The sequence below is a fragment of the Lacerta agilis genome, chromosome Z, assembly GCF_009819535.1.
Source record: "Lacerta agilis isolate rLacAgi1 chromosome Z, rLacAgi1.pri, whole genome shotgun sequence".
In the NCBI taxonomy this organism is placed as follows: Eukaryota; Metazoa; Chordata; class Lepidosauria; order Squamata; family Lacertidae; genus Lacerta; species Lacerta agilis.
In genome coordinates this window covers 9,031,617-9,047,744 of record NC_046331.1, presented here as the reverse complement: position 1 = coordinate 9,047,744, position 16,128 = coordinate 9,031,617, and the positions used below count along the sequence as shown (strand labels likewise).

General features: G+C 44.3%; 1 protein-coding gene across 1 annotated transcript; it reads left to right on the top strand.

Annotated features, from left to right (window-relative positions):
- The first annotated feature begins 973 nt into the window (after positions 1–973).
- Positions 974–9,026, top strand: LOC117040442 (erythrocyte band 7 integral membrane protein-like). The gene is made up of 7 exons (XM_033138221.1): positions 974–1,013; positions 1,491–1,594; positions 2,832–2,904; positions 3,314–3,396; positions 6,515–6,718; positions 7,875–8,009; positions 8,693–9,026. The coding sequence occupies exons 1-7, from the start codon at positions 974–976 to the stop codon at positions 8,885–8,887; spliced, it is 834 nt and encodes a 277-aa protein (XP_032994112.1). The 3' UTR covers positions 8,888–9,026.
- Positions 9,027–16,128: the final 7,102 nt, after the last annotated feature.

The window sequence follows — 16,128 nt, the reverse complement described above, 5'->3', positions numbered from 1 at the left end:
CATGTCAGAAACCCCAGAGAGCCACTGCCAGCAAGTGTAGGCAATGCTGAGCTAGATGGACCAATAGTCTGACTTGGTATAAGACAGCTCCCTAAGTTCCTATATGAAAGGAGAAGTGAGCTACATCAGTGGTAGAGCATCTGCATTGTATTCTTATAGCCTCAGGTTCAAACCCTGGTATCTCCATCAATACTGCCAAAGGCCCAGTATCCTGTTCCCACAGTGGCCAACAACCAGAAGCTTGTAGCTGTAGTTGTTACAGCCTAGTCCTGTGCACGTTTACTAGGAAGTAAGGAAGCCTCAAGAGGGGCTGCGCTCCCAAGTAAGCCTGAGCGATCCGGCGCGTGTTAAGCAAGTACTCAGCAGCGCCAGCGGCGCTAGACTATTTTGCGCCCTAGGCAAAGTTAAGTACTTGCGCCCGCTTGCCCGCCCCCTGCCCCACCCGCATTGCTAACTTCAATTTCCAAAAAACAGACGACTGGTAGATATGATGAAATTCTTCAAAAGGTAAAAAAAGAGAAAAAGAAAAACGTTACCAGAAATTTATAAGATATAACAAAAACTCATCTGTATAAAAATGTGCCCCCTTTGAAGTTTGTTGCACCCTAGGCGGCAATCCCCCAGTGGATTCCAGGGGGCAAAGCGCTTTGTGTGCGCTCCGAGAGCCGCGTCCTCTATACGCTTTCTAATAGGGGGGGGGGGTTTAAAGGGAACACAAAGCAGAACTGCCGCGCGTTCACTCAGCCAAGGGGACAACGTTTAGTGTGGACGCAGGAGGAGCCGTCGGGGGGTCGTCAGGGGCCGGCCGTCGGGCTGGGCGGAAGAAAGAGAGGCAGATCGAGCGTTGGTGGAGCAACCGCCGTCGACCCCAAAGCAAGCTGGAGCGGGGCTCTGATCCGGCGCTACTGTTGCTCTGGGGCTGCAGCAAACCGCCAAGCTGGGGAAGTCGGTTGGTGTCGTGGAGGATAAGAGGATGAGAGTCCAGGATAGGCGGGAGGTCGCCAGGATAAACGGTGAGGCAGATTTATGAAGGTGGAAGCCAACGCTTTAAAAATGAGTAAATAGCGCTGCGGTGGCTAAATGGAACTGCCTTGTAAAAGAGCAGTCTGCCTTACTAAGGGACAGGCAATGGGGAAGGGCGTTTGCTTTCATCCTGCAGCGTGTGGGCCTGCCTGTGGCTGGTAGGAGTTGGAATCTGACAACAGTTTTTGACACCCAACTTATTTCTGTAAGTTGCTTCAAAATGTTTTTTTTTTTTTTAAATATTCTGATTTAACTGTAGTAACCCACCCTGCACTAATAATAATATCTGGAAGGCCAAAAGTTTTCCCAGGCCTGTAAGAAGCAAATGTTTTATTTTTGTAGTGATCACGACCATTGTTTCCCCCCCCCCCTTCCGGCTGCAGAATTTTTGCTTTTCTTTTTTTAATAAACAGAAATAACATAACTATATACACATTCCAAATGTGTGTGCCTCTCCTCACCTCTAGGGAACTCCAACGGAGACATTGGGGCATGTGGCTGGATCCTGGTCTTCTTTTCGTTCTTGCTCTTCCTTGTGACCTTTCCCTTGTCTGCATTTATCTGCTTTGAGGTAAAGAAGAGAGTTCACTGGGAAGCAGTCCTGCTTCTGAGATTTTGTGCTGCTATTATGGTTGCTAGGGGCAAATGTTCCATCAGGGCAAATGAGGCACTGCTTCACCGACCTCCATCTGTCCTCAGCTGACCCCCACCTGCCTGTCTTCTTACTTACAGTGGTACCTTGGTTTACAACCATAATCCATTCCAGAAGTCCGGTTGTAAACCAAAACAGGTTGTACGCACTTTTGCCAATGGGACCTAAAAAAAAAAAAATGGGTTGTAATCCAAAAAAAGGGACACGCACTTCCCAGTTTGATGTGGTTGTAATCCAAAATGGTTGCAAACCAAGGTACCACTGTATTTCTACTGGGGTGGGGGGTGGGGGTGGGCACAGGCTGTCAACTTACTCCTCTTCAATCTCAGTATTGCCCTTGCAGAATTCAGAAGAAGGTAGAATGGCTCCACCAGCTTCCTGCTGTTGGGCTCCCTGTATTCTGTCCCACCAGTCTTCATGGGCACCAGCCCACACTCCTTGTATGTCCCAGCAAGCATTGACAAAAGTCACCATGCTTCATTATTCGAACTTCTGGGACAGCTGTTCTACCCTGTAAACAGCAAGCATGGACATTGCATACACAATTTGGATTTATTAAATTATTATTATTTTCTTTGTTAACTTTATTAATCACTTGTCACTCAAAAGGTCTCAAAGCAATTTACAGTGAAGAAATGTATATGCATAAATACATTACACCATAGAAAAGGGGGCAGGGGCGATCATATAACACGCTAATGTTTCATACAACGTATTAGGGAAACAAGACAAGACAAGACAAGACACACGCATAATAGTAATAGGAAAAAGTTAGCAGTATGTAAACAATAAAGAAATATCCCCACCTACTAACACACAAAAATAAAAAACTAACATCTCTCTCCATAGTCCCAAAATAATTCACAACACCCCACTCTTTGTTTGTAAGGTTTGTTTGTTTTACAAAATCCCCACTCCACCAAGAAGTGTGATGTCGGGGCAGCTGCTGTGTGTTCCAGCATCTCTCCTTTCCTTTCAAGGGGGAGCAGCAGCAAAAGCAGAGCGGCGGCGGGGGGGGGGGAGAGTAAAAGTTTTATGTGCTCTGTGGTTGTCCTGGCTCCTCCAGCCACTGGTGGGAATGTATAACCTGAAATGTGTGGGATGGCACAAACTCTCTAGGGTATTATATGTGACTCCCCCTGCCCCCCCATTTCAGATTGTCATGGAATATCAGCGAGCTGTCATCTTTAGACTAGGACACATCCGAAAAGGAGGTGCAAAAGGCCCAGGTGAGTATTATATTATGGTCTAGCATACAACAGGATTTTGCTGCAAGTTTCTCCTCTCTTTTACCCTTGCCATTGGCCTACCCACGATTCCAAGGACCATCTCATTCAGGTCAGGTCCATACAATTAATTTAAAGCACGTGGCTTCCCCCAAGGAATCCTGGGAACCGTGGTTTGTTAAAGATGCTGGGGTTTGCAGCTCTGCAGAGGGTAAACTACAGCTCCCAGGATTCTCTGTGCGCTAATATATGGTGTGGACGTGACAGTTTTCAGTGCATTTCCTTGTCACTTTACTAACTGGGTGGGGGGGAGTTAGTAGGTTTGTTGAACAAGGGGGACAGGAGTGCATTAATCCACTATAATTGTGCAAACCAACGTCTCCAGTGGTGGTTATAATTTCCTTTCCTGCAGGTATCTATTTCATCCTGCCCTGCATAGACTATGTTGTCACAGTGGACATGAGGACTGTGTCATTTGATATACCTCCCCAGGAAGTAAGTATTTCTGGTCCTTGACCTCTTTCATCTCTTTTCAATACAGTATTACAGAATCATAGAGCTGTAGAGTTGGAAGGGACCCTGAGGATCATTTAGTCCAACCCCCTGCAAGGCAGGAACATGCAGCTGTCCCATACGGGGATCGGACCTGCAACCTTGGCGTTATCAGCACCACGCTCTAACCAACTGAGCTATCCAGACTAGTCTACTCTGTCCTCCTGCTTTGTAAATAGCTTTCTAAAAATCCAGTGCTCTTCTTTCACCACCTCTGTGACTGTAGAGCTCCTTTAGCAGTGGTGGCTGGCACTGTTGGGGCTGATAGGCTGGAAGGCTGGGAGACTAGCAGTAGGTGGAGCCAGAATCATGACAGGTGATGCCAGGTAATTCCAGTTCTGTTTCCATCCTTCTTCCTGCAAAGTTCAGTAAGTAAGCATGATGATTAATTAATTAATTAATTAATTAATACCCTACTTTCCCCCCTCATGGCTCTCAAGACAGCTTACAAAGCAAAACAAGAACTGCTAAAAACTTAGAAAAAAAATCAATCATTAAAAAGCAATTAAACATTGATAGAATCAAAAATCTGCTTAAACCTATCAGAAATTGAAAATGGCTTGGCACCAGCCCTCTAGCTAAAAGCAGTCAATTCCCAAAAGCTAGCTGGGAAACAAGGAAGGACAGCAAGCAGAAGGACAGCAGGGAGGGAGCCAGTTTAGCTTCTCTAGAGAGGGAGTTCCAAAGTCTGGGAGCAGCCACTAAGAAGGCCTTCTCCTCTGTCCACACCTTAGAGCCATATTTGCCCAAATGGACTAGCTTCCACTGCCACTGGCAACTATGAGCACAACCAAGCATAGCCCTGCAATGGGACATCTTCAGCTGTAGAAGATGAAAGAATTGCTTTAATGGACCAGCCTCCACTGGTAACTTAAGAGGCTGAGCAATGAATTGAAAAATTCTTGGTTGGAATGAAGCCTTGAACACGAGCCTTTTTATGAGGACCAGGGTAACCTACCATCTCCTAATGCTCCACTCTTCAGCATGATGAAGGAAATTGGAAGTATGGGGGGGGGGGGAAGTAAAGCTGCCCCAAAAACCTATTGCAAATACTGACACTCCCCTCTTAAAAGTCCGCAACCCACTCACCTGTCTTTATGTTAGAACAGAGTTTTCCAAACTTTTCATGTTGGTGGCACCCTTTTTAGATATGCATCATTTCGCGACACAGTAATTCAGTTTTACTAGCAAACCAGAAGTTAAACTAACCCCTTTCCAGCCCCAGAAAGAGTGCGGGGAGTGTTCACGTGACTCACCTGTACACTGCAGCCGATACACTAACATGTTGCGACACACCGTTTGGAAAGCCCTGTGTTACGACATAACCTGTTGGATCAAGCCAAAGTCCCATCTAGTCCAGCATCCTGTTCTCACTGTGGGCAACCAGATGCCTCTATTGGGAAGCCCACAAGTGTTTCTCTTTTACTTTTTACTCTTTTTTCAGTTTTGCTTTTTGGGGATTTTTTAATTTTTAAGAACCCTCTGTTAACTTTATTCATACGTATGTTTTATTTTTTGAAGACATATTTGGGATAGAAAAGATACATAGAGAGAGGTGTTGGGTAGAAGAGGGATCGACCTGTGTGAGAAGTGGGCCAGAAGGGTCTTTTCTCAGGGTGTGAGGCTGAGGAAGGGGGAAGCTCCTAGGTGAGAGCTGGAAGAATTCGCTTCTCTGTATGTTGACTGGAGGTTAGGATATAATGACAATATACATATATGTGTACATACATACATACATACATACGTGTATTATTACTACTTCATTTCATATATTTCATATATTTATTTTTCTTCTTTCTTTCTCTCCCTCTTTTCTTCTATCTTTTTCTTCCTTTTTCTGTATTCCCCAACCCCCACCCCTATTTCTCTTTAGATCAGTTTGGTTTTTCCTGTTTTATACGTTGAAAACTTTTAATAAAATGTTTTGTTTTTTAAGGAGGCCCACAAGTGGAAGCTGAATGCAACAGCACTCTCCCCAGCTGTGGTTTCCAGCAGCTGCTATTCAGAAGTATTACTTTCTCCAACTGTGGAGGCAGAGCATAGTCATTGTGGCTAGTAGCTGATGACAGTGTTATCCTCCATGAATTGGTCTCCAATCCACTTTTGCAGCCATCCAAGTTGGTGGCCACCCCTACCTCCAGTGGGAGAGAGTTCCATGGTTTAACTATGAGCTATGTTAAGAAGCCCTTTTATCAATCCTGAATCTTCCAACATTCAGCCTCATTGGATGTCCATGACGTTATGAGAGAGGGAGGAAAACATTTCTTTACCTGCTTTCTCCGCACCTTGCATACTTTTGTAAACTTCTATCATGTTTCACTTGCCTTTTCTCAAAACTAAAAAGCCCCAGGTGCTGTAGCCTTTCCTTTGTTAAAGCAGTTTGTTCATAATTGTGGCTGGATCGGTGAGGCTTGTTTTGATTTCTGTCAGCGGGATTCTGTGTAGGCAAAACTGTCGCAAGACTGGCTCAGGGTTAATTAATAAGAACCACTAGACACAACATATTTGCTGATTACCAGGGCTACCCCCATCCTCAATTTCTGTGATTGTGAATGGGTTCTAAAACAAGCCATTTTGCTTCTGTTTTGTAGATCTCAAGCTTTATGAGGCCTATTAAGGAACAGCAAGTAGAAATACTAGAGTGGGTGGGGCTTAGCTTTTTGTCAGAGGAGCTCCTTGTAGGCTTTGGTTTCTGATCATGCTGTTGGTGCCAACAGGTGTACTTCTGCAGATGTTTGAAGCTGTCTTCTCCAATTGCATACAGCCAGGTGCAAAACAACAATAGTACAGTTACAAAGAGAGGGTGGGAGGGAGGGATGGAGAGAGAGAGAGAGACAGAGAGAGAGAGAGAACAGGTGTTGCACAATCAAAGGAATGAATAAGTACACATTACTGAAGCGATCATGTTTGCATCTGAAAATAAAATACTCATTGATTGTCTAATAACTCATCTGCTTGCAGTTGGTTCCTCCTGACATGTTCTTAGCAGCTGCTACTAGAAACATGCTTTTTGACTCGTTGCTTTATTTTGTAACTCCTCCTGCTTCTGCTTCTACCCTAGATTCTTACCAAAGATTCGGTGACGGTTCTTGTGGACGGTGTGGTTTATTACCGAGTTCACAATGCCATCCTCTCTGTGACAAATATTACTTTGGCAGACTCGGCCACTCGGCTCCTGGCTCAGACCACATTGAGGAACGTTCTTGGGACCAAGAACCTCTCTCAGATCCTCTCTGACCGGGAGGAAATCGCCCACAGCATGCAGGTATGACAGCAATGGCTGAGTTGTGGGGTGTTCACATCCCCATCTGGAGTATGGAATTGAAAGTCTGTTCTGAGGGTATATGACTAACAAAAAAAGTTTTGACATATGTCTGGAGAAGCAGAAAGCATGTGGAACACGGCATATTTTTGAAGGATTGGGAGGATGTTCCTAATTTAATTAATTTCAGATGCATGAAATACTGCGATGTGACTGCTTGTTGATAAACAACAACTGTCTTGAGGTTATGAGCATGATTATAAGCACTGGTCTAGCTATAGTGTAAAGGGTATACGTTACCTGGAGATGGAACTATATAATCTAATAGCGTTCTGTTGGTATTTGGAATTAAAGCACTCAGCAGGAGTTGGCCTTAGTGAGGCTGAATGTTGGAAGATGCAGGGCAGATAAGAGAAAGGACTTCTTCATGCACCACATAGTTAAACTATGGAGCTTGCTCCCACAGGAAGCAGTGATGGCCACCAACTTGGATGGTTTTGAAAAGGGATTAGTCAAATTCATTGAGGACAAAACTATAAATGGCTGCTATCCTCGATGGCTATGTTCTACCTCCACTGTCAGAGATAATCTCCCTCTGAATACCAGATGCTGGGAATTGCAGGTGGGCAGAGTGCTGTTGCGCTCATGTCCTGCTTGTGGACTAAGACATCTAGTCACTGTTGGAGGAAGAGGGGGACGGGGGGAGCGCACCGCCCCGGCACCACAATCCCGGTGGCACACCACGGCCCCAGGACATGTGCCATACCCCTGTGGGTGGTGTGCTACGCCTCCGGGACGCACGCACGCCACGCCACACCTGCTCTCTGCCCCTTGTGCCAGAGCACAAGTTGGCCTGGATGCTAGACAAGATGGACACTGGCTGATGTAGCAGATTCATCTTATGCTCTTGCGGGCCTTTTCAAAGTGCTACTCCAAATAGAGCTTTAGAAGGGGATTTTGAAGGGCAAAAAGGTCACCTGACATAACTGTGGTCCAGGAGGAGTGGGGGGAAAGATAGCCATTTGACCCATGGGGTTAATATAGTTCCCTGTTTTTATCCCAGCTTCTGTGACCTCCATTGGACCAGCCTGACCTCTTGCATAATAATATCTTGATGGACAAGTGCATTCTTGCATATCTATATATATTTAATAAACAGGCCACACTAGACGAAGCCACAGATGACTGGGGCATAAAGGTGGAGCGGGTAGAGATCAAAGATGTGAAGCTGCCCATCCAACTCCAGAGAGCCATGGCCGCTGAAGCAGAAGCTACCCGTGAAGCAAGAGCAAAGGTACAGGGGGGTTATATAGATTTGGTTTAGCTGGTGACTTTCCAGAAAGTTCATCACCCAGAAGAGAGCAAAGGGGCAGTAGAAAGTTTAGTAAATGCCAACATTGGCATTGTAGGGCTATTAACCTGGGCTCTATGACTTTAAATTAGGGTTCGGGAACCTCAGGCCCTGGGGCCTAATATGGCCCTCCAAGCCTCCATTTCCCACAAGTCTATTTCCATGCTGTTGCATTTTTTCCTAGTCACAAAGCCATTAAAGGCACAAGGTGTCATTTATTTGTTCCTGTTCCTGTACTTTTTGCTGCGAGCAACTCCTGTTGGAAGATAATGATTCCTTTCAGGTGGGGGAAGATAGAGAAAATGTCTCACATTCATTCTGATTGCCTAGCAAGAGTGATTGACTATAGTGTCCTTAATCACAGCAGCACCTCCACGTCTGCCTAATAAGCCTTAGAACATTGCCTCCGCATTTTTGCTTTCTAACTTTCTTTATACATGTCTGACAGACTTAGCTTTCATTAACGAAATAAGGTGAGAGTCATTCAACTGAATGAGTTCATTCCTAGTCTGTGGCATGTATCTCTGTGACTAGGTCTGGCTTACTTAGGAATGGGTGCAGCTATTACATAAGGCCACCCTGATGTAAAACTCCAAACTCCTTACCTGGAATTTCTTCCCTTCTAGGTGATTGCAGCAGAAGGTGAAAGGAACGCCTCCCTGGCCTTGAAGGAAGCTGCCTTAGTGATCGCAGAGTCTCCTGCAGCCCTCCAGCTTCGCTACCTACAGACTCTGACCACTATTGCTGCTGAGAAGAACTCTACCATTGTATTTCCGCTGCCATTGGATATGCTGCAATGTCTCGCTGGAACAAAACGTTAACTGGGGATGTAGATGCAGGGTGAGGGGCTGCTTCTCAAGAGCCCAGATTTTCTTAAAAGTGCAATGCAGTGTTAGACAAAGGAACATTAATTTAATTGTTTGTTAGCAGAGGGGTTTTTATTTTGTTTTTTCATTTCTCTTCCCAAACATGAATAAAGTTACTGATTTGAACCCTGTATTCTCAGTCATCTACGCATCTCACTCCTTTTGTCCCATTTCTGATTTCTAAGGGCCTTATAGGCTGCATTCAGAAGGTCCAAAGTTCAACTCCAACCACTGACATCTCTAGGTAGGGCTGGAGAAGACTCCCTGCCTGAAACCCTGGAGAGCCACTGCCAATGGCTGTAGACTGTACTGAGATAGATGGACCAGTTCGGTCTATATAAGGCTGTGTAGTCATTGCCAGCTAAAAACACAACAAGGTCATTCTTTTTCCCAATTCAGGTTGAAGCTGGTTTGGAGAAAAAACACATCTAGATGCAGTATTTTGTAAGAAACGAGAGGAGGAATATGGATTGTGGCTAATGTATGTGTACCACCTCCCCAAAAATCTGTGGGGTACACTGGATGCAAATTAAATGGGAGTGTATATGCAGTCTAAGGCAGCTTCCTCTTTTCCTACATCCCTGCTGCCCAATATTCACAGAGATATTTGAAGAACCATCCAAAGAACCTGAATGATGGGCTAATCAGTGCAGGGCATAGTTAAACTATGAAACTTCCTATCACAAGATGTGATGGCGGCCACCAACTTAAGCAGAGCACACCTTATTGTTTATACCCAGTAATCTCCCACTGCTGGTGTTGGAAGCCAAGTACAAATGATCTTACCTACAATTCTTAGGTGTCCTATAATGTCTTGGGAAATACTGCTGCTTGGTGCAATTTCCCTCAAACCATCTTCCATCCGGAGGTGTGTACATTTGAGGCAACCGTTGCACATGCTCAGATGCCAGTTTTGTTTAAAAGGAGTTTGGTGTGGTGGAACAAATCAGGTATTGTTGTGGTTCTGGTTGTTGTTGTTAAATTTTCAATACTACCCTTCATCTGAGGATCACAGGGTGGTTTACAATATAAAAAGACAAAAATACATACCATAGTAACAAACAAAAACAATACCACACACACACATTTTAAAAGGCCATGGATAAAGGCCTGGGAAGAGAGGAATGTTTTTGCCTGTTGACTCCCTAGTGAAAGCATTCCACAAGTGGGGAGCCACCGCAGAAATGGCCCATTCTCATGTTGCCATCCTCTGGACCTCTCATGGAGAAAGCACATGAAGAAGGGCCTCTATGTTGTGTGTATAGCAATATTAAAAAGTGACTTGAAACACACCGAGGGGCAAGTGATCTGTGATTCCTACATTACAGAGGGCTGCACAAAATGACCCTTAGGGTCCCTTCCAACTTTACAGTGTTTTAACCTCACTGTGTTTTAACACTCGTGTACGTAGCCTCCAGAATCAGAGACAGCGTGGCTCTGAATACGTTGCAAGTCCTTGGAGATTTGAACCCTAGTATCCTGGGTCCTAGTCCAACACTAACTGACTGCTATGCCACACTGACTATCGTAGAACCTTGGTGTGGTGCCTATCTATGCATTTGATGTCACCAACCAGCCATTGCTTAGCAACGAAATGTGCGTCCGTTTGAACTGAGGTTCTTATATCCTCAGCACATACAGGGTTTAGAGAGATCTGCTGTGGCGATCTTTGCTTATTTTGTAGACAAGATGGCATCTGACAAACTTCTGGCTATAAGTGAATGTTAACAATTTCTAGAGGACTTGGCTCTAGGGTCCAGAATATTGGCATCACAAACTTTGGCAAATAGCTATCAAAGGTCAAAGAAAGGCAAGTTTTTGGCAGAGAATAATGAAGGCTCTAAAGGAAATGTTAGTATTATATACAGTTAGGGGTGCCAACTTGAATGAAATATTGGGAGGGCACATACTTGATCACATGATGCAGTACACACACACCATTTGAATGGGAATGCTCATAAACTTGTGGGGTGGGGTGGCTGGCCCCCTCTAATCTAGTTTAACATGGAAAGGAAGAGACAGAAAAAGAAAAAAAAATATTCAGCCAGTGCTTTTTCTGGGGGGGATGCAGGGGTACACATACCCCTAAACACTTTGTGAATCTAAGCTTGGCCTCATTGAGGGGCAGTATTTCAATATGAGTAGGAAAATGAGGGTACCCCTAAACATATTTTTAGGGGGGAAAGCACTGTATTCAGCCACTGACTTGAGGTAGTGGTGATAGACAACTGCCTATATGGTGGCTTCTTGTCCTAACAGTAACTTCTCTTGGTCTCCCCTCAGCCCTCCCTGGAGCTTCCAAAGTCCATGCTAGAGTCCGCTGGTGGCAATTTCATGCCTCTGTGCCTTGGGTCCTAACATGGAGTGCCACCAGCAGGCTGCACAAACCCTCTGCAATCTCCTGCCCATCCTGCTCAGGAAAGAAGGTAAACCTGGAAGGAATGCATTGCCTGCAAAACCGTAAACCCAAGGATTACAGAAGCACAGAATAATTGTTATTGTTTTTTTAAATTTTTTATTTTTAAAACAACAACAACAACACCTACCTTGGTGGAGGGGAGTGATTCAAAAAGTAGCCTAAAGAGTGCAGCCATGGGAGGTTGAATGCTTGGCGGGGGCGGGGGCGGGGGCGGGGGCGGCGGGATAGAACGGAGTGGTTGAAATCCCGAAAAGAACGGGACAACACAGATTGTTAGAACTTCAAAGCCTTACAGGGCCAACAACCCTCTGCCCCAAGACAGGCACTCTTCTTCCATTCCATAGGCTTCACTGCCTGGTGCATTTCCTGCACCCCCCGTCTGGTAAATGCCACGGGGGGGCATCAATTTACCATCACACACACACACACACACACACACAGAGATTTTAGGAATGTTGTGTTGCGTGTCATTTTCAAGGTGGCTTTTAATTGCTTTTAATTTGATTTGAGGGAGGGCTAGGGGGCACTACTGTCCCGGATGGTGGTTTGGACACCGCAGCTGTTCTCTGCCACCACGTCAGCCTTGACCCAGGGAAGGACTGGGAATGCAGGACACGCATGGCAGGACATGCAGAGATCTTCACCACACTCCGTAGTCATCAGCCCCCGACTCTGGCAGGGCGCGAGGGGAATGTGTGTGGGGGGAGGCTATCTGGTTCACGCCCCCCACCCATGTTCTGCGCCCGGGGCCATGTCCTCCATGCCCCTCCCACGCTGCACCACAGCTCATGCCGTGAGTTCTGAACAAAGAAATCTGGTGGGCTACTTGGATTTTACATTGCTGAAATTAGTCCCTTTCGCCTCATTACAGATCATCTGCAGTAGCTGCAAACCAGCAAGGTCAACATCAGAGGATCTGGAACTACAACCATCCTCAGCGGAGGACAGCAACTCCGGAAACAGAAGATTCCATGAGCGGCTGTCATCTTCTGCGAAAGAGACCCACTGATTACGCCACGTAGACATCTCTGTCCTCTAACCAAAAAATTGTGGTGAACCTTGATATACAACTGTGAACACCTCCAGCCATTGTTTATCTCCCATCAATTGCCCACTTTTGCCAGTGACACACACACATGAGCATGTCCGCCCCCCCCCCCCGTTCTGCCAGACCCGCATGTCAGCAATTGCACATCAATTGGACGCTCCTAAAATGGTTGGTGCTATTTTTCCAGAACACTGATTGTATGTATGTATGCTCTTGTTGACCATTTTTTATTATTATTTCGGGGTTCTAGTTTTTTTTTTGCCAAATCTTTTTTTAAAATTGATTTTCATTATTTTTTTAACAAACCGGTCACTAATTGAAACAAATTTAACATTTTTCCAAAGAAAAACCAGTTTAACATTTTTCCAAATCTGACTTCCCGCACCCCCTTCTAGATATGTCAATAATTTTTAGCGCTGCATCATATTCCCCAATTATTTCTAGTTTGTCTTCAAACATTACAAATAACCTTCCAGTACATTATATTTGCTTAAAAAAAAAACTCCTTTTCAAACAGCTATCCACCAGTCAATTCCTGCACATATATTAAATTAACATTTCCAATTTCAGCGAGTGAGGTTACTTATCAGATAATCAATCCCTGCTCAATTATTGAATAATATTATATAACACTGAATAAAACTTCCTCTCCTTTCATCTGCGTGTGTAGAAACATAATCTTCTTGCTGCTCGACTCCTTTGTCCCTCGACGCATGTAAACTGGGGTCTTTCTGTTTTCTTTTTTACAGTAGGAACTTCAAGGTCGACCATCTTGCTTGGTGTATTTTCCAACCAGCCCATAACCGCCGGTGGCGGGGGGCTAACCACTTTCTCCTTCACAGCTCAAATTCTTATTACAGCCTCTCCCTGTGATCCGAGGCACTCGAGCAGATTTGCCCAACCGTTAGACTTTCCAGTTCTCTATTTAGAAAAACCAGCTCCTTTCTGGCCGGTTTGCTTTTAATTCCTCCATCATAAATTGTCCAACGATCCAACTGTTGTAAGCCAAAATACTACCACACTACAGTCCAGATTTTAATTTGCCTCCTTATATAGTTCAGTAATAGTTTTGTCTTCCTGTTGTGTATTGATTCAAGGGTTATAATATCTGTATTACTATTGTCTTTATTCGCATTACGTGAAAGTAACTGCCTTCCTGTTCCAGAAGGAACAGCTACTATTGGTTCATTCAAGTTGCTGCATTTGGATCCTCAGTCTTATTGGTTCCCACCAAAAGGCAGCTTTGTGATTGCTTGAGATTGTTCCCTCCAAAATGTATCCTTTCTAGCCAGTCTTTCTGTCCCTATAAATGTAGCATCCCTCTCCTCAATTCCCGTCTTGTTTCCCTGAATAAAGAGTGTTACATGAAGAAGCTGCCTCCTGCCTGCTATGTCAGAGCTGAAATCACTTGCTGAATCACGATCCCCATGTTACAACACTTCCTTTAATCCCATCAATCTGAGACCTCCGGGTATAGGGCGGTATATAAAATTCAATAAATAATAATATTTATTATTAAAAAGGAGGGGGTTGGGGTGGAGGAAGGAAGATGGCGTCGAGGTAGGATGCTCTCACCAGAGCTGCACAGATTCCTTTTTAATTACATGACGGGGATTGCTCGAGGCCGGGCTTTCTATTTTTCTTTTTCTCGGAGGCAAGTTTGTTTTATGTTTTACGTGCTCCGGCACATTAGGGCTTTTAATCTTCAAATCTAGTAAGGGAATGGTGTTTGTCTCTTGACGTAACGGTGTATGTATAGCTCAGAGCAGCCTTCCCTTCTTCCATTGTTGCAGCATCTGCAGCTTCGTCGCAGATTTCCAATCCCATTCCGTTTTGTTTAAAAACCCTCACTTATGTTTCCATAGTCAAGGGGGGGCGGGGGGGGGCGAGGAGAGAGATTCTGAACCCCTTACTTTATAAGCACACGTTTACATCCTTGCAATCACAGATGTTAACAAAAAGAATAACAAAAATAGATCTCCCCACCCCTCCTTTTCCAATCACGCCTTCACCCCGGCGTGGTTCCCCTTTATCACGTAGCTGCACATCAAGACAATGACCCACATCAGTGTGGTTAACTTGACCCAACCTTACCCCCCCTCCCACGAACATACAAACAAGCCACACATTGCAATCAACTGAACTTAACCAACCAAATCCTTGTAATCAAAAATGTTAACAAAAATAATAGCAAAACAACAACAACAGCCCCTATCTGCCCCCCTCCATCTTTTCCAATCTAATCCATGCAGGAATTGCCATTCAAGCCTCGTACCTCATTTTTCACCTTGTTATATGTATTTGTATCTTTTTATTTCATGAGATTACAATAAATTCTTTTTTAAACAAACATTTAAAAGCTTGTATTGCTAAGATTTTCAGTGGATCGCAGCACATGGGGGGGGGGGCCAGGACAGGAAAGACCACTTACTTTACATCACAAAACTAGGACAAAACTTTGGCATCAAGTTTGAAGGGGATCATTAAAAAATTGGATTTTGGGGTGTCAGTTTATAACCCTGGGTTGAGTATCAAGTACTCAGTTGGGGGGTGGCACAAAACACATGGTTTGCAGCACAAAATGAGCACAAAACATTGGCATCAGCTGGGAGGGGACCCAAAATTTTGGGGTCACACTTTAATGAAACTTTGATGTGAGACCAATGTGTTGCAATCCTACACACTTACTAATGGGTACGGTAAGTCCCATTGAACTTATCTGGACTTATTTGATGAGTAAATGAGTTTAGAATTGCATGGTGGGGTGTTTCGAGCTCACAAGATTGTTCTTATAATAGTTATACTGTAAGTCAATAGTTGTAGTCTTACTTTGAAGTTCCTGTGTTCCTTAAAGTCAGTTTAACCTCCTGGGAGGTTAAAATGTCTCCCATTGGACTTTCAACATTTGTCCTTTTCTCTCTCCCTTCCCCATTATTAATTAAACATAACTTGAATAACAATATTATTCATGTAAATGTAAACTAGTCCAAACCAAACACATGCCTGAGGAATATGCAATAATAAAGATTTCTATGTTTTCTCTCTGACAACTGGTTGAATATCCTGGAAATTACCATTCACATATTGAAAACTAAAGTATGGGGGGATGTAATGAACAAGATATACAATTAGGCAAATCAAATGTTCTTCCAGATAGGTTGGTAAGACACAGATGGTTGCTTTGTCAATGTATATCAAACACATGCCAAACCAGTGTGAGATTCCTGGAGTTCTGGGCATTCTGGTTTGGTTTCCTTTCGAATGAGAGATAATGGAGACAGTGGTGTCTTTATGCGATATGGTTTATTTACACATATACACAACCTGAGCTTACGATTGAGGGGTTCACAGCACTAACACCTCAAGAGAGTCTTTCTTCTCGCATTGTTGTGTATTGATTCAAGGGTTATCATATCTGTATTACTATTGTCTGCATTCACATTATGGGAAAGTAACTGCCTTCCTATTCCAGAAGGAACAGCTACTATTGGTTCATTCAGGCTGCTGCATTTGGATCCTCAGTCTTATTGGTTCCCACCAAAAGGCAGCTTTGTGATTGCTTGAGATTGTTGCCTCCAAAATGTATCCTTTCTAGCCAGTCTTCTGTCCTATAAATGTAGCTTCCCTCTCTTCAGTTCCCCAGTCTTGTTTGCCTGAATAAAGAGTGTTACATGAAGAAGCTGTCTCCTGCCTGCTATGTCAGAGAGCTGAAATCACTTGCTGAATCAC